Source organism: Mus musculus, chromosome 14, assembly GCF_000001635.26.
Source record: "Mus musculus strain C57BL/6J chromosome 14, GRCm38.p6 C57BL/6J".
Classification (NCBI taxonomy): domain Eukaryota; kingdom Metazoa; phylum Chordata; class Mammalia; order Rodentia; family Muridae; genus Mus; species Mus musculus.
In genome coordinates this window covers 23,328,506-23,347,712 of record NC_000080.6, presented here as the reverse complement: position 1 = coordinate 23,347,712, position 19,207 = coordinate 23,328,506, and the positions used below count along the sequence as shown (strand labels likewise).

At 42.0% G+C, this 19,207-nt stretch overlaps 1 protein-coding gene across 54 annotated transcripts in view; it reads left to right on the top strand.

The window, feature by feature from the left end:
* The window catches only part of Kcnma1 (potassium large conductance calcium-activated channel, subfamily M, alpha member 1), a 712,823-nt gene that overhangs the window by 657,398 nt on the left and 36,218 nt on the right, over positions 1-19,207 (top strand). For 36 of the 54 annotated variants that reach the window (XM_017315884.2, XM_017315871.2, XM_030247658.1 and 33 more), the window contains 2 exons: positions 10,655-10,768; positions 16,743-16,873. In XM_017315884.2, the coding sequence (XP_017171373.1) occupies positions 10,655-10,768; positions 16,743-16,873 (245 nt within the window). Of the gene's footprint in view, positions 1-10,654; positions 10,769-11,592; positions 11,674-16,742; positions 16,874-19,207 lie in introns of all 54 variants that reach the window. The other 18 variants (XM_017315873.2, XM_006518594.4, XM_017315878.2 and 15 more) reach the window with 1 other exon arrangement.

Genomic DNA, 19,207 nt, shown 5'->3' with positions numbered 1-19,207 from the left:
ATTTATAATTTTAAAATTGTCTCTAATTACCTGAATGAAATGTGCTCCCTTTAAAACATCCAAGAGCTCATATAAGTAAAATTTGGGAAGACATGGTGAGCTTACACATTTTCTATGCATATTTGTATGTGTGAGTTTATACGTTTGTGTGCGTGCATGTACACCTATGTGTGCATACATATAGAAGCCACAGAGCAACTTCTAGCTGCCTCAGGCACTGTCCATTGTTATTTATTTATTCATTTATTTATTTATTTATTTATTTATTTATTTATAGACAGAGTCTCTTGCTGGCCTGGACTCTCCAAGAAGGCTTAGCTAAGCCCCCGGAGATCTGCCCATCCCCAGCACTGATTTTATAAATGTGTGTCATCCTGCCCAAGTGTTTTGCACAAGTTCTGGGGATTCGAATCAGCTCCTCTTGTTCCCAAGTCAAGCATCTGCCTGACTGTGCCATGGCCCTAGCCAAGGATCCTAACTTCACTGCTCAAACATACAAAATAGGACATATTGTTGTCTCCATAGATAAAAATACTTCTTAACTTTCAAAAATAGATCATACATTATTTTTTAATGCCCTCATTTTTCCATAGCATATCTATTGGGTGAATCCTTAACACAATTGATTTGCTAAAGCATGACATGCATGCTGCTTCCTGTTTAGTGTTATTCATGGATTGCAGAAAAAAAAACCATGATACCATGTAATTAATAGAAGGGATTAATATGTAATTAATATGTTGCTGTACACATATTTTTTTTTTCAAAACAAAGTAGTTTGGAATAAAGAGCAGGTAAAATGTTAAGTCCCCTGATTCATACTGTGTTGTAAAGTTTCAAAACAAATGAGAAGGAAGGAAAAAAATGTTCAATAGATAAACAGTAGGCAATCATATGGCGCCATGCTCTAATAATAAAATCACCTGACTGGGTAGATATTAGGCTTTTCCCCAAATCTGTGGTTTTAGTTGCATTTGAATAGTGTCTTAATTCATCCTACTTCCCTCCCTCTCCCCCACTTTCTTCCCTTTTGCCCCCTTTCCTTCCTCCCTTTCTTCCTTCCTCCCTTTCTTCCTTCCTCCCTTTCTTCCTTCCTCCCTTTCTTTCTTCCTTCCTTCCTTCCTTCCTTCCTTCCTTCCTTCCTTCCTTCCTTCCTTCCTTTCTTCCTTCTATGACCTTTTCTAAAGCAAGTATTAGCACATACATTCTTTAACAAGAAAGACTTCTAAGGGGTGACTCTTGACAGTACATTTGTTTTCCATGTATGAGATTTCCCTGACTGCTGAATGAATCTCACAAGGAATATCAAGCCAACAGATTTAGACAAGGCTCACTTGATTGGTTGGTTTCATTGCCTGTGCTTTGAATCAGGTCCCAGATGCAAAGCAGAAAAAGATAAGGCACTTTATGCAGCAGGTGGCATCGGCTCCCCAACGTGCCAACGAAATACAGTCTCTATGAACATCACACCACAAAATAATATCAGTGTGACTTACAGCAAAGAATTAGGACAGGGGTACTAACTCATGTCATGTCACTGGTCACTCATAAGCATATGGAAAACTGATTGAAGAAGAACTCACATGCTTTGCTAGAACAATCTATAACATGAGCTAGAAAGATGACTCGGTTGGGAGTGTTTTCTCTTCTTCCAGAGGACCTGAGTCTGTCCCTAGCTCACAAGTGCCTCTAATTCCAGCTCTAGGAGATCTGATATCCTCTTTGGCTTCTGCAGGCACCTGTATACAGATGGCTCACATAGATACACATACACATAATTAATAATACACTTTTAAAAAAGAATAATCAGTGACATATAAACCACTCCGTGGGTATTTCCCCCAGTAATTGCACTCATTGGGGCCTTTGGGTATAATAGAAATCTAACTGAAAATGCTAAAGTAGTCACATGTCAGAGCTTGGCTTAATTTTTTATTTTTTCACCACCTGATTAATTTTCCTTGTCTCATTCACCCCAGGGTAGACTACTGAATGCTAGTGAATATTGTAACCCCAGTTTATAGTCCCCTGGCTGTGTATTGTGTGTGTGTGTGTGTGTGTGTGTGTGTGTGTGTGTGTGTGGTCATAGAGATGGTTTTGTGAGACCTAAGTCATCACATTACCCAGCAATGACTCTCCACCAGTCATTCTATGCTAGAGATACAAGATTTCTTGGGATTCTCTAGTCAACCCCTTCAGATGCAGAAAATGAGACTCAGAGCAGAGACAGTACTGGGTTCAAGATTACAAATCCAGCGACTGCTGGGCGTGGTAGCGCACGCCTTTAATCCCAGCACTCGGGAGGCAGAGGCAGGTGGATTTCTGAGTTCGAGGCCAGCCTGGTCTACAAAGTTAGTTCCAGGACAGCAGGACAGCCAGGACTCTACAGAGAAACCCTGTCTCTAAACACCTAAAACAAACAAACAAACAAAAACAAACAAACAAAAAACAAATCCAGCGACTGGCCAACCTACGAGGCAGTGGGTACCTGTTGCCATCTGCTCTCTTCAGCTCCTTTCTCATATGAGGATCCCTCTATATAGAAGTTGTTCATGGTGTGGAGATATCAAGGTGGGCAAATTTGTCTTCCCCCTGAATAGTGTAAAAACAGGAATGAGTCAGATCTCTGAGTTTATAAGACCAACAAGAGGGTCCCTTGGGACTCTGATCTCATCATCAAAGGTCTGAACTCTTCAGCTTAAGGTCATTCTACCTTCCCTACAAACCTCTGGTAGAAGATGGTAAAGGTACTGAAGGCAGGCCTGGGGTGCTGGCTCCATGGGTAAGTTGTTTGCCATGTAAACATGAGGGTTAGAGTTCAGATTCCCAGCTTGCACATAGTAAGTGGCCCACCTGTAATCACAGTGCTTAGGGCAAGGGAGGCAATCATCCAGGCAAACTGGCTAGCTAAAGTAGTCACATTATCAGAATCAGTTTGCTCCAGATTCATTGAGAGACCTTGCCTTCATCAGTTCATCAAGAGCAACTGAGGAAGGCACCTAGCATCAACCTCTGACTGCCACACTCAGGGACACACACAAAGGAATATGCATCTCCCCATACATGAATAACACACAGGCACACAATACATATACGTACATGCATACAGGCACATTCACACACACATACACATGTGCATATACACATGGATAATTATGTATTATGTGTATGCCTACAAATAATAAAGTGGTCAGTTGGAGTCCCCTTTGGGCGATGTCAGAAGAACTTGTTACCCCAGTAAATGATCTCTTTTTAACTTTTTTAAATTGCATAAATCCTGACACTAGATTCCAACATTAGAATCCAGAGTCCAACCTGTAGAACGTGTATTAGTCTATTTCAAGGTTAATGCAAGGTTCTCTTTGACAGGATTTTTCTGGTAGCTTTCGCCCACAATCTCTTTCCCAAACCAACCCTATAGGCATGGGTTATTTCTGCCCATCCAAGTTAGAAAGCATTCATGCCTCTCCAACACGGAGTTTTCTTTACTTGGGCTGCTGATAAATTTGTTGGCGTACACACTGTAGAAATGACTGCTGTGGCTATTACTGTAGTTGCTCAGGGGAGCTATTCAGATGCCTCATTTATTGGAGCTTAATAGATTAAAAGTCTAAATTGAGTCTCATGATATAAGCCTAATCAAGTTCTAATCTGCATAATTTTCCCATAAGCAGCAATGGGAAATTTGGATAATTGATGTTTCAGCAGCCGCCAATCATGTGTTAAATAGCACTGTTGCATTTACTTATCAAAATATTTTTATTGATCCTTACTTCGTCTGACATTTGGTTTGGGGATTTTTTTTTTTTCCTTGCTGGCATTAACAGGAAATCTAATTCATCTCCTAGATGATGTAACATGAGATGTTTCTCTTGATTTTTAACATGTCTTTATAGATCATTTTTAACGGTGATCTTTCCTTTTACAACTTCATATTGAATACCTGTCTCAGCAAACCTCGATGACTGGGCCTAATTTATTTCCCTAGTTTAACGCAGCATATGGATTTCTAACCATCATTTATATGCACACAATAAAAGATAATTTGGCTCCCCCTTTGAGCCAATTCCTTTATGTTAAATCCATGGGGGTGTGGGAAGCACTCACCTTCACTTCTCCATCTATTCTAGGGGAGGTGATTGATAAGAATCTCCATCCCCCTCTCTCCCTGGGAAGGCTTGGGGATTTAACTAGGGAAGATTTAGAAAGTACTTTGTGTTTCCCCCATGGAAAAGTACTGTAATAAAGTATTTATTATATACACTGAGCTGTGCAGGCAGCTCTACCAAAGCAGGTTAAGTCTGACTGCAATGGCTCCCAGTCATTGTATGCTATTGTTTAAAAGTGAAAACAATTAAAAAAAAAAGTTAGCCTGACTTGTCTCTGAAAATTGCCTTCCAGGGGTTGGGAGAGGGGACTGGGATGGAGGGAGAGTGAGGGTGATGTCTTCACACAGCTAGGGCATGGAGCACACGGTTGGATTAGTTGTTAATGCTTGGACTCTTAAGTCCAACTATCTGGCTGTGGCCCCCAGATCTGTCCCTTTTTACTGGGGAAACTCCAGCAGCTTCTCCATGTGTCTCAGGACCATTTTCTCTTTCTAAAAGTGATAGTGTTTACTGGTCTCTCAACTCCTACACCTGTGATGAGGACTAAATGATGTGGCCATGAAAGTGCCTTTGGCATAGTCTGGTGCACAGAGAGAAGAAAGAGTTGGCTTAGAGGAGCCAGCCCTGGGAACTCAGTGTGGTTCTGATCTGAGATCTGCTTAGCAACATGGGATGCCCTTGACCACACTGCCTACCCTCTCTACAGGCCATGGTTAGGCTCAAGCTTCCTCTTCGATAAAACCGTGTTTGTTTAGGGAGGTCTTGAGACCTAGGTTATGAGAACATAATTTCTCCTTCCCCTGCAGTGTGATCTTGGTCTCTTTCCATTAATCCCATTACCCTAATCTGTTTGGCTTTATAGTATCCTTCCATTTGCTTTGAGCCCTGTAAGTGTATGACATGGAGCCTTCACCCCCTTTCAGCACATTCAGCCTGCATTGCCCCACAGAGCTCTTTTCTAGTCTTCTAGTTTGGCCGTATCATAGGTAGCTGGTCACTTAGATGCAGCAGAAACCAACATGTTTGTATACAACAGGAATCAGAAACTTTTCTCTCTTTTTGTATTCTTATACCCAGTCCCTTCTGTACTTCTTTTTTTTTAACTCAAGGGAAACTTTATAAGTTTTAGAGATTATAATTTAATTATAACAGTTCTCCCTTGCCTTTCCACCCTCCAAGCCTTCCCATGTATACACATGTCCTCCACTTGCCTTCAAATTCATGGCCTTTCAAAAAATTAGTGTTTTGTATGCATGTGTGTGTGTGTGTATACATATGTATGTATACATATATATGTACATATATATACACATATGCATACATTCCTAAATATAGCCTGTTCAATTGGCATAATGCTACCTGAATGTATATTTGTAGGGCTGACCATTGGTACTGGAAAACACTTGGTGTGCTTTTCTCTGGGGAGAGCTACTTCTCATGTTCCCAGCTTTCTTAGTTGCCCATAGTCTTTCCATAGGAATGAGGCCTCATGGGCTTGTCCGTACATGCTTTGCTTGTCCCTTGCTGCCATCCCTGTTCAGTTCACATGTGGGCAGACATATTGGTGAGATTTCATGGGTGTAACTTCTGACATTACCAGGAGACACAATCACAGCAAACTCCCTGATCCTCTGGCTTTTACAGGATTTCCACCCTTCTCTCCATAATGTTCCCTGAGCTTTAGATGAGGGAGGAAACACTTTTTTAATCAGTGAAAACATTGTCAGTGTTACTTTTTCCTGTCTTTTCTCCTAGCTCTTAGCAGGAATCCTCCAAGTACATGTGTCAAATTCCTTTGTTCCAAGCCACCCTCACTAAAGTATAATGCTCTGGACTTCTCATTAGCTGATGCTTCCCCTTCCTCTCTTGTCCCTGGATGAGGCCTCACTTGTCCAGCCTATGAGATAACCAACATCCAGAGAAGAAGGTCAGCTGCAGCGGCTGACCCGGCTCAGTTTAGTACAGTAGATGCAATAGAGATGATTTCACTGGAACAAAGATGCCATAAAGAAACACAGAATGATGATAACAGTTTCAGGAGTTCCAAGAAGCAAATGACTTCCAGCTATTTAAGGGGACCAGAAATCAGATCTAGAGAAGAGAAGGTTCTAGTAAGGGCCTACACTTGCTAATTTGAATTAAGAACCTTTCCTGTGTGAATGCTGGTCACCAGTTTCCTATAATCCTGAAGAAAACCCCAGCCTTCCTAGTGTCCAAATTCCTTCCTGAGAAGCTTCTAGCTGTATATTATTATTATTATTATTATTATTATTATTATTATTATTAATCATCACCATCATTGTCATCATCATCATTACTATTGCAGAAATGATCTATTTATAACCAAAACATCTGCTGTGATTCTTGGCTTCTTATTAATTTTCTGACTTTTTTTTGTGAAAATTCTTTTTTTAGAAAATCTAGCAAAAAAAAAAAAACCAACAAAATCTATCATTTCTTTATCCAGCATAAAGGGTCTTGATGGGTGCTGGACCTCTCTACCAGTATTTGTTGAGTACCTCATATAATATAGTCTTTGGTAGACAGCATTTCTGAGTGTATGCTTCACCCTAGTTATGGCACATTTCACTTTAGCCTTATAGATTCCCTGTGTAAGGATGCTTCTGGTTTTTAGATGAAGAATCAGAGACTTTGGAGAGAATACTGGTTACTCTGTACAAGGCTAACACAAGTCATAATATATACCATCCTCTCTAAGACTTAGGGGGCGTTGTGGAAGAGGGGACAGAAAGAATGGGAGAGCCTGAAAATAAGAAAGGCTGTGAACTAACATCTTTGCAAAACAAGGCCAGTGCAGTCCCAGATTCACAACAGGAGCAGATGCCTGTGCTAAGTCTATATAAGAATGGACCAATCAATAGTCAGGCATGGATGGAGGCGGGGCTTGGGTCTCTACCTCCCTCTTGATGGACCAATCAACAGTCAGGCATGGATGGAGGAAGGGCTGGGGCTCTACCTCAATAGTAAATGACTTCTGGTTGATCCAATGAGAAGAGGAAGCATAGCCTTAGTCATGTAACCCCTGATAACCCAACTAAGCTCCAATGGACAGTCTTCATCCAAGAGTCATGCAGGTGACCCTGATTAAACTAAATTGGTCAGAAAATAAAATTGAAAGTCATGAATCCTAGGATGGGATGAAAAAGCATCAGAGGGAGATAAGAAATGGTACTGGGGAAAGTAATGAAATTTGCATGCATGGAATGATATAGCCAGATGACAAAATAACTAAGCAAAAATTTTTTTTTAACATTTAACAGACTCTGGAGAAAGAAAATAACAGAATTTGGACCTGTAACTTCCAGTTTCAAGTCTATTTTCTTAGCTAGTCACATTTGTTTGTTTGTTTGTTTGTTTATACAAGTCAAGCCTGTTTTACATAAGCTGAAAGTTCAACTAAGCAGGGAATTCCCTGGCCTAATATACTTCCTACTGCCCATGAAATGTGATTGTCCAGCCCGAGATAATGCCAGTAAAGGTGGTGGTTGCTTGATGCTAAGTGAATAGCAGAAATGATACCAGTCACAGCTGCCACTGGGATTCAGGACAGGGGACTTCCCTGGAAGGAGAGGAGGTAGTCTGGGAAAAGGATTTCTAACTCCATGGAGAACAATGTTAACATATTAAAGCAAAAACTTAGGCAAGTCACAAATTTAAGATAGAGCCTTTTCTAAGTAAGGTTTCTTCCTCTAGATCTCTAACACTGACAATCTTAGTACTTTTGGCAAAATAAAGGGCTGTCTCCCATGTTGGAACATTTCCTAGTTTTTCTGGTCTGGCTGAAGTTGCCTGGTGTATGTTCCACATGTCCAGGCTTGCATGTCCAGAACACCAGTGTTGTTCTATGTAAAGATGTGAAGGGATCCTGAGGATAAAAGGGTGGAGGCTGGAACACTGTGAAGATCTGCTTCTTGGTCAACCATGACCTGATGATAACATCCAAAGGTATCCTCCTGTCTCATTCCTTCAGGTGCAATACACCAGGATTTCTCTTCTCTTCAAGTTTATTTAGGGGAGCTGCATTAGCCTGGCACTTCAGACCATAGTTTTCTATATTAGGGCCCCTAAGGAGGAAAAAACCAATGCTAATCAAGTCTCATTGCTGGTAATACAACTATATGAGACAAAGGGAACAAATCCATACTTTCAAAATTTTGTCCTACCTCTTTAAAGTGTGAAGACAGAAAAGGAGCAAAATAGGAGGACGTGTGGTCTGCCTGGAGCTCTCTTGTTAACATTACTATCCTGTTCTTGGGCTCCCATGTGAAGGAGAGAGAGAGACCTTTAGTGGAAGAGTGTCTGTCTCCCCATCACACCTTGTAAATTGCAGACGCTGATGGAACCAGCCTTGGTGACTATAGAGGAAATGGAGTGTGTAAGTCAAGTGTAAGAGGCCTAGGAGACAAGTACCCCATTTCTAAATGAACGTTTCACGCAAAGAAACTGAGTCTTTCCACAGCTGAAAAAATGGAATCTTTAAATAAGATAAAATAAAAGGATGCTTTTGGCTTGTTGCAGGCTCCGAAACAAAATACAGCTTTCCTAATACTGTATGACCCGTATCTCTGCCTGCTTTATGGGCGCTACTCTTTGAGGTGCACACCCATATTTTCTCAAGTCAGCATTTGATGATGGCTGTCAAAATACAGGCCATGTATTATGCATATAGCATTACCGATGTAAGGTGTTTACTTGTCAAGTTGAAGAAATTCAAAAAATGTCACATCCACGGAATCTGCACAGCTGTCACTTGCAATTTTTCATGCTTTTGAATGCAACTTCTGATGAAAACAGTTTATTTCTTCCCCTTCACTGTTCAAAGGGAAGGAAACAGCTAGCATTTAAAATGTGTGCTCCTGGTTATGCGGTTGGCTGAAAAACAGACAGATTCCGTAGTTTAGGAAGAAGAATGAACACTAACTCACTGAACGTGAGTTGGTCTGTATGAGGAGAAATAATAGTACAAAAATAAAAATTAAGTGCACTCAGGGACTGGAAACTAAGTAGTATTTTTGTTCTTTTTAAAGTTTAGCACTCAGTAGAACATTTATATAAAGGAGAACAGGAAATAAGGAGCCCTGTACATGTCTCTGGCACTTTGTGCTTATGAACCTTCCAAGGGACATGGAATTCCTGAGCGCTAGACATCCCCAAATGAATGGCAGCATCAGCCCAGCCCTTGTCTCATTACCAACCGGTGACTGTCTGCAAAATGTGGTCCTTTGATCAATTTGCAACTTCGATTTGGAAATGAAGCCAAGTCTCCTTGTACCTTGAAATCTCTCATCCGTTGGTAAGCCCATACAGAGATGAGAAACTGAGGAGTCAGGGATGGTGTTGCGCACCTCTGATCCCAGTACACAGTAGGCAGAAGTAGGTGGATCTTTGTGAATTCAAGGTGAGTCTGGCAGATATAATGGGTTCCAGACTACCCGCGGCCCCATCTTATCTCTTCAAAAATGTGTTTTAATTAAAAAGATGAAAACCAGAAAACAATCCAAAGTGAACAACAGCACAAGGCTGACAGCTGCAGTTGCTGTGTGCTTCCAATGGAAAGTGATTTTCTAACCAATGCAGGCATGATACAGAGAATGTTGCTGTCTTTGTCTGCATCCTTAACAGAGCACACAGTGGGTTGGGCTGGAGGAAGTCTCACCTTTACTAGACCTGGCATCCCAAATCTTAAATCTTTTTTTTTCCATAAATCTCATGATTTCTCAGTAGTGCTGGGTTAGTTACCTCAGGAACTCAAGGATAGTTCTAGTACTTAGTTCAGACAGTATCAGCACATTACTTTTGTTACTTCAACCTCGTGCAAAGATTGATGTCCGGGGTGTAGGATCTGCAAGCCAATGAAACAGTGTCCTGGGGGAATCAAAAGAGTTGAATTTCTATGCATTTCTTTTTTAAACCAAAGAACAATTGCTGAAAGCCTCTGGGCTGAACTTCCTCACTAAGCAGAAGGACATGCAATCAGCCAGCTTAAGAGAACAGGCAGAATGGGTTGAGATAGGCTGCAGTAACAATCAACAAAACATTTCTGAGATTTAAAACAGCCCCTCATTCTCTTTCACTTAGAATGATTTATGGGTCAGGGCAGCTGTCTGGACTCCATCTCCATAGTGACCCATGTCTCCATATTAGGTGTGGTTTGGGAAGAGAAGGACAAGACCAAGTCATATACCAGACATGATGTGTGCTTCTTTGCTCGCTTTCCATTAGCAAGAGCATTTTGTATGTCATATAGTCATTCCTACGTAAGGACAACTAGGCACAGGAGAGGGGAAACTGTAAGCAGAATAAACCTTGACATGGTCTGGACTTTTAGGAAGGTGTCAGAGTAAGAACTGCTTCAAGTGACTCTTCTGTAATGTCTAAACAAACAACAAAAAACTTGCTGACTTTATCCCGTGTTACTTGGTGACTTGTCAATAATGTGTACATTGCGTTTTGAGGGTTTTGTATGTATACTATACTTTTTATCAATGCCAGTTTTTCTACTCCTCTGAATTTCTCCCCACTAGGATTCACACCTCCTGGAATGGACAGATCATCACCCGACAACAGCCCAGTGCACGGGATGTTACGCCAGCCGTCCATCACAACTGGGGTCAACATTCCCATCATCACGGAACTCGGTAGGGGGTCACTGTAGCTCACTGCGTGGGCGTTCTGTCTTTCAGACCATGAAGAAAGTAAGGAGTTTGTCCAGTTCTTTAGCTTTTTAGGCATTGTAGGTTTCTGTGGGACTTAGGGGGGAATAGTGAAGGTGAGGTTTGAGTAGTGATATGGCAGGTTATTTGAAGGAAAAAAAAACTGTTCTATCTTTCTCAAAAGACAAATAGACAGTTTTCTTCCTGCTGGTTCCTGTTTTCAAAGGAGCATGAGAATGGCTTTGAAATCGGGGCATCCATTTGGGAAGGGGAAAGAGAAGAGGCGTGAATTCCTCTTCAGGTGGCTTCTTCTTGAAGGCCCCTCTTCTGAGTGTTCTGTTTCAAAGGCTCCCACAGTTGCAAGCCTGCTCAGAACCTCAGGTCTAAGCCCTTCCCACCTGAAAATGGATCCCCTTTGAGGATGGGGTAACATGTCTGTCTGCTCTGCTATGTGGCAACCCCACCTTGACCCTGTCCTAGTTGAGATTCTCACCAAAGGTCATTTTTAGCCAATGACCAAAATATGAATGGGGAGGGGATTTGTGGGGTTTGAATGCTGTAATCTGTAGCCAATAGAATCCAACTTCTGACATGCCCATGCCATTCTCTGGTAGCCTCTGTGAAGTTTAAAAAAAAAACAAGAAACAAAAAAATACTGAATGGCTCTTCCCTTGAGACAATACAGACTCTCTATTGTCCGGGTGGCTTAGCTTGAGAATGCTGCCTCTGTTTTTCCCTCACTCTTTTCTTCTTTTCTGTACTTTCCTCCACTCCCTTTCCCTGGACCCTTAAATGCTGTATCCAATTAGCTAAGCCGGGCAAGTTGCCTTTGGTATCAGTCAATCAGGAAAAAAACAGTGGGACGCACATTCTAATGATAACGGAGTTGGGTAAGAAGTGCTTGTCTTCTTTGACATCAGTATTTTCTTTTGTTCTGATCTTGGTGTTTCCGACTCTCATTGGCTCCCCCCACCTACCCCCTCCATTTCGCTGGCTGTAACAGCAAGGCTACCCCATGGCACTGCTTTGAATGTGTTTTATTTGTGGCTCTGGTTGGAATCGACTGTATTGTTCTGGCCTCTCTTAATGATTTTTTCCCCCACACAGCATCAGTAAACCTTTGATCACACCCACCTGACCTGGCAGTAGCCGCCAAAGCATCTCTGCTCTAATTCATTTTCCGTGGCCCAAGCCTTTCTCTCTCCCTTTCTTTTAAATCCCACGCGTGCCCACTCTCCCCTGCCTCCTCCTGGCATTCCTCTTCCAACTTGCTGTCAGTTTGACTGACATGTCTTCACAGCTCTCAGAGGAAGTCAAAGGAGAAATATAAAAATTTTAAGATAAGAAATCCTAGACAGTGCCTTCCCTCCAGCTGTTTATTTTTCTTTATTCTGACTTTATTTGCCTTTTTTCCCCCTACTAGGCCCTCTCTCAGAAGTTCTGCCTCTGAAGCCATAAAAAGCAGCCAGTTCCCAGGGGATCTTTTCTTACTCAAGCCAGATTTCAAGAAGGGTGCAGAACAGGCTGGCAGCCCTATACTCTTACCCCCACCCTGCTGGCCCAAAGCCCTCCCTGGGAGGTTCACAGTGGATTTATCTCAAAGATAAAGGCCCCTGGTCATGGCTGCATTTGTCAGACCCCTCCATGGCTCCCCATGCCTTGGTTAATAACCCACGAAGGGCACCCATCAGCAGCAGGTCTCACAACTGGAGATTGCTCTTCTAAATAGACACAGCAAAGGGCTTCTTGGCAGAGACGCAGCGGGAGGGGAGGGAAGCACCTGCCTTCACAGGACTCACAAATGAAACGAACACTCCATTTTCTTGGCCCCCCAATATATTTCAAAATAAGAGAGGAGGCTTTTAACACAGAAATCTTGCTCGTGAGGTGTCTAGAAACCAAGGAATAAATTGTCCACCATGCAGCCCCGCGTTGTTGTTAGACAGAGCTATTTATCTGGACAAATTCACTCAGGTCAAGGAGTATCACACTGTTTTCAACAATACGATAGGTGTCTTTTTCATGTTTAGCGTTGTTGGCTAAAAGCCTGGGATTCTCCATCGTTCTTCCTAGAACCACAGGGCCATAAACGACCAAGGAAGCTCGTGTACCCCAGACGACTGTTTTGAAAATTCATTGAACATCTCCAACACAGATACCCACAGTAGCTTTCTAAAGTACCCATGCCAAGAATTTCTCTTTTTATTTAGAATCTGTGTGCTAGTAGCTGATTAGAATATCCTGATTTTTGATTAGAGGAAAAGGAAAAGCAAAAAGCTTGAGGCTCCAGATACAAGGCAGTAATTTGGTTATTGAGTCTCCTAACCCTCTTTCAGACCAGATTTTTTTTTCCCCTCCAAGCTTTAGGGTTTGGGCCACTTCTTCCTCCTACTCTCAGGGCTAGCTTCTCTAGGAACCATACCACTCTGCTCATACCTAGCCTCCTCCCACTTCACCCCTGCAGATATTCCCCCTTTGTCATCTACCCTGGCATGTGTGCTCTGTTGTATTGCCTCAGCCATTTGCCCCTTAAAACACACAGAGGCAGGCAGGAGAGACGGGCATGGGGTAAAGTGCTGGCTGTGCACCAGGAGGCCCTGGGTGCTGGTCGCCCACATCCAAGCTGAGCTTGCCAAGGGATGTCTTGTCATTCTGAAAGTCCTTATAGACAGACATGGAAGGATCCCGAAGGTTTGCTGCCCAGGTAGTCTAGCTGAATAGGTGAACCCAAAAGTTAATTGAGAGCCCCTCCCTCAGAAAATAATGTTGAAAGTGATTAAGGAAGACAACTCATGTTAACCTCTACTTTCCACATGCATACATACAAGAACACATACATACATGAGCACACACAAAAACACAGAGGCAACCAAGGCCAAACACATTTTAAGACTGTCCTCATCCATCCCAATATTTCCATGATAAAGGCTCCTGACATTTCCATGAGAAGTAAAAACCAACTTTGTCCGAAGCCATTTAACGGGCTACTTCCCAGCTCTATTTGATCACCTGCATTGTGGGGCAATGCACATTATGTAATTGCTTATTGAGAATGGCGTACATTATGACCTATGTAGTGGCTGTTCTGGGAAATGGGCCCAGGCTGCATGTGCTGTTATCTTTCTAAGACTGGTGATCCCAGAACAATAAGCAAGCTTTTCACTGAAACGTGACTCACACCATGACATTTTCTTCCAATCCTACATCCTTAGATTGCTCAACATCCATAGCTGTTCCTTCTACTTGGGGCCACACAAAAGTAGCGCTGTCTCTTACCCATCTCCTCATACACAAGGAAGAGATACTGCTCCACTTGAAATGATTGTATAGCCACCATCAGCTGCTGCTGTCAACAACGAAAGTAATATGCCAATACATGTGCTCTTTTTTTCTGATTCCCAGAGCAGAAATACTGTGATCATTACAGCATGCTTTTGGAATGTCAGAAGATACAACTATAGACTTGGGACTTAGTTTAGTTGATATGAAATGCTTGCCTAACATTAACAAAGTCCTGGGTTCAATCCCTAGCACTTTATAAATTGCCCACACAGTACCATACCCACAATCCCTACACTGCAGAGGTGAAAGGAGAAGCATCAGAAGTTCACCCTAATCTTCCACTATATAATAAGTTTGAAGCAAACCTAGGTGATATGAGACACTGTCAAGAAGAGGGGAGAGACAGAGAGACAGAGAGACAGAGACAGAGACAGAGACAGAGAGAGACAGGGAAACACAGAGAGAGAGAGGTTTTGAAAATGTTTTTAAAATATTTATTATTCCTATTTTATGTATATGAGTGTTTGCCTGCATATATGTATGTGTCTTGTGTGTATGCTTGGTGCCTGCAGAGGACAGATGTGTATGTTGGGCTCTTTGGAACTACAGTTACAGGTGAGCTACTGTGCAGGTGCTAGGAAGCCTACACAGGTTCTTTGCAAGAACAGCAAGCGTTCTTAATCATGGAGCCATCTCTCCAGTGCCTGGTTTAGAAACCTTAATCTTCTTTATTTATAGTTCTAGAGTATGGCAGGAACCCATAACAAAATGGTTCCTTATATTTGGCCCACTATGAGAGCAGTGGTGTGTGTGTGTGTGTGTGTGTGTGTATCCATCTCCACAGAAAAAGGAAGTGAAATATGAGAGAAGAAAATGAGACATGGAGAGACAGTCTGGCTAGACCACCAGTGGAGCTTGTCTTGTTCTAATCTAGTTTGAATACAAAGCCACTTGTGATTGGCTGATCCCAAGCTACTTATTATAAGAATTTGTTATATCATTTCCACATGAGGTGAGGCACATGAAGTTCAGGACTTATACTTTTAGTTGAACATGAAATAGGTATGGAGACAGCTTAGGGCCTATCATAATTCAGTTTAACAGAACTATTTGGAGGGCCCATAAGTAAACCTTTAGTGATTCTGAGAGGATCAGAGAGAGGCTGGATATTTCCATAATGTCATGGATTGATAGACAATCAAGATGCCAGTCTCCATTTATCCAGGGCATGGCATGGATCACATATGGTCTTCCTCGTAGGCTCAGAGCTACTTCTTGAGAGACTGCAGAACTTTTCCCGTTTTCCAGTGAGAGCAACTTGGCTGCAGGGTCAGGAAATGCTTTGTCAAAAACTCAGTGACAAAACAAGACTGGAGACTTTTGCCCACTCTCCTACAATTCGATTGCTGCTAATACAACTGAGACCCAAATGTGATCAAATTTGGAAAAATCACCACAAAGATTTGCCTCCATTAGAGTCATTTTCTAGGGTGGCAAAAAAAGATAGTGCCATTTAAAAATAATTCCACGCCTAGCCTTTCATCCTATTATCATTTATTGTGACTCATGCAATAAACAAAAGGGTTTTTTTGTTATTGTTGGTTTAAGGAAAGTTGTCAAGAAAGTCCTTTAAAAAAATTAAAACAATAACTCTAGGGAAGAGAATTAGCTGCAGATAGATTCAGAAAAAGACACAGAAAGGAAACCTCATCTGTTCTCTTCCTAAAACTGCCTTAATTATTCCAGAAATCACAAGTGTACCTCTCTCCAACACCCCACACTTCCCTCTATTACAATTCAAAATTGATCATTTATGAAGCCAAGATAGGAATAGAAGTGAATTTATCATTTAATTTTTTTATAAGTTAAAGACATCTTACTTATCACCCATTTTCTAAATTAAAGCACAACTCATCAGTCTGTGGGTGTATGCAGGAGGAGTCCTTGGGGGCCTCCTCAGATGACAATGAAGAAAGACATCTTGCCCTGGCCATGTCTTCTTCTAGAACACAGAGAAGACAGAGCTGTTTAGAGGGGGAAGCAGAGTGTGGGGAGATTTGCAGAGGAAGTCAGAAAACAGCAGGAGGCATCCCATGTGTTGAGTAGAACCCATTGAGCATGGGCCTGAATTCAGAGAAGAGGCACACCGGGTCCTACACAGGCCCATGCTTGGGGCCACCTCTAGGTTCTGCCTGAGGATAAACTGCTTGCCATTTGGCCTTGCTGCATCTCTGATCCATTGCTTTTCTTTCTGCATAAGTTGCTTTCTTTTCTCTGTGGCTAACCTTACCATCCCAGCATGGCTACTCATGGCTATGTCCCTCTCTCAGAGGACTTGGCTACCAAAAAATGCCTGAGGGTGTTTCTTGGTCATGATTCTAAAACTGTAACAAAGGACTGGTCAACTTGCCATCCACTTGCCAGTCCTTGACAGTTGCCATAGAACAAACCTGCTTGACCTCATTGCTCTCCAGGTCTTAGGAATTAAAGCAATCCTGTAGGAGCAGGCCACTTGATCCCAGTGCTTGCCAACCCCGGGATCCATCAATAGCTTCCTCATGCTTTTTTTCTTTTACAGTAACTTAAGTGTCTCTAACCCAGTCACTTAACTATCTCTCTGGCTTCACTAACTCTTGTGTAGTCTCCAAAGCTAATTCTTATTTTATGCCTTTTCTAGTGAATGATACCAATGTTCAGTTTTTGGACCAAGACGATGACGATGACCCTGACACAGAGCTGTACCTCACACAGCCCTTTGCTTGTGGGACAGCATTTGCCGTCAGCGTCCTGGACTCACTCATGAGCGCGGTGAGTTGTCTATCTTCTTTCTCTCCACTCAAGCGGTGGGGTACACACCCATGGACTGTCTTCACAGTAGGAGATACTGGCAGGAACTTGAACTGTGCATGGAAAAGAGCAGAAGTTCATGAATGTGTCTCTTTAGAAAGGACACCAATGTTTATCAATCACACAAGTAAATATTATAAATTCCTCAACTTGCAAGGAAGACATGGAAAGATATGGCCTGGTTTGGAGGATAAGAGAAACACCACTTAAGGAAATAAATATTTTATACCAAGATGTGAGACTCTCTCAAGGAAGACAAAGGAAACTGAATCAGAATGAGTAAAGAACAGGGAAGACATTGAAAACCATGTTCATGAGTCTTTGGACTTAATACTGAAGAGTGATCAGGTTCATGTCTGAAGCGCTTGCCTTATCTATGAGGTGTCTTGGTCAGGCAAGATTGGGTGTAGTGTCCATGTAAGCATCTTTTCTAGCTGGACGGAGGGAATTCTGATAGTGATGCAAGCAGGTGGGCAGGTCTGGGCACTCGTTTGTACGACGGGGAACATTTGGGAATAGCCTGAATGTGAACAGAAAACAGAAAGGACAGGGTGCCAAGGGAGACACCAGCATCCCTGCCTATCACTAAAAGACTAGACCTTAAATGAGGATCAGGCACAAGGCTCTTCCCAGCTGAAGAGCAAAGAGATAATGATGGTAAAGAGGAGTTGTTGACTAAGACATCAAAAGCAGTTGTTTTTCCCTTAGTAACTTTATGTGTATCAAGTGGTCAAGCCTTTTACCACCCCCCTTTGTGACCCTTCAAATAAGCAACAACTAAGAAAGCACATTCCTGCATAGTGGCAGTATCATCCACTGCAGCAGACAACAGCAACTGTTTAGAACAGGCCACAGCAGGTACTGGGAGTACTTCCCAATAGTATCTTTCTTTACCAGATAGACAATGCTCTTCATTTTGCAGTAGTCAAATTCACAGTTTGTGAAAATGAGGGTGGGCGATGGATAAAAACTGACCTTTGCTGAATCCACGGAACAGGGTTTTATTGAGCATGTTAAACTACAAATATAACTCGGAGGAGGTTTTTCCATACATATTCTCACATTGCTAAGAAAGGTCATTCTCTTGATTGTGTTAAGCAACTTACATTCTAATTATGCATTATTATACTCATTCATTAAAAATGAATCCCCAAAGGATTACTGTGTAAGGAAAAGAGGAAGACATGAGGCTTTCAGAGATGTATTTAGTTTATTCCTTATTACTGAACATAGTACAAATATAAACATATCTTAGTGAAATATTAGAGTTATGGTTTTAAAAATAATTATGACATAAGATCACCTGGGTTAAGGTTGATTGGTGGCTTTTGTAGCCAGTAAGAAGAATCGCTGGGCCCTATAGAGGGGTCCTCCTGGTTTCCTGGGATACTGTGACTGACGTTGGAGCTGCTGCTAATGTTGGCCCAGTTTGTACAAACTCTTGAGCAGGTTGGAAAGAACAATAAACACTGCTTGATTGGGTTCAGTAAAGCACCAAATTCTCTGTAGGAGGCCAGATCTCATCTCTTTAGAAATGTCACTTTAATTTTGATCCTAATTTCAGTGATTTTAGAACTCTGATCTTACTGACATACAAGTAAGCTGTTTATGAGAATTTTTTTTTGTTTTGTTTTCAGAAGAGAAAATACCATTAAGAGCTTTTTAAAACTCAAATTTATAACATTTGTATTTCTAGGCAGTCAATGTGCCCCAGGTCGGATCAGATACATCATTTATAAAGGGTGTGTTTTTATAAATTACTGGGAATTCTGAACTAGTGAAGCTGTACAACAGAGCAGGCCAAATACTTGTGAAGCCGGTGATGATCTGAAGCTGATGGGATTGAAGCTTCTGCACAAAGGGACACGTGATTGACAGCCTGGAGTTGGGGCATGTAACAGTGTGGAATCAGGGCATATCCGCATATGAGTTATAAGACTCACCATTGAACAGCATCACTAGGGAGTCAGTTCTCAGAAACTAGGATGAGAAGTTGAAATGAACTGATTTTGTTTGTTTTTTGTTTTTTGTTTTTTCAAGACAGGGTTTCTCTGTATAGCCCTGGCTGTCCTGGAACTCACTCTGTAGACCAGGGTAGCCTCGAACTCAGAAATCTGCCTGCTTCTGCCTCCCAAGTGCTGGGATTAAAGGCGTGCGCCACCACTCCCAGCTTCTAATCACTGTTTTTAAAGGTCATCCATCCTCAACCTCTCTCGATATCAAAATTGAAGTGTTGGGACAAAGTGACTTGTGCCACACAGATGTCATAGCCTGTAAGCAGTATTTTTCCTGCAT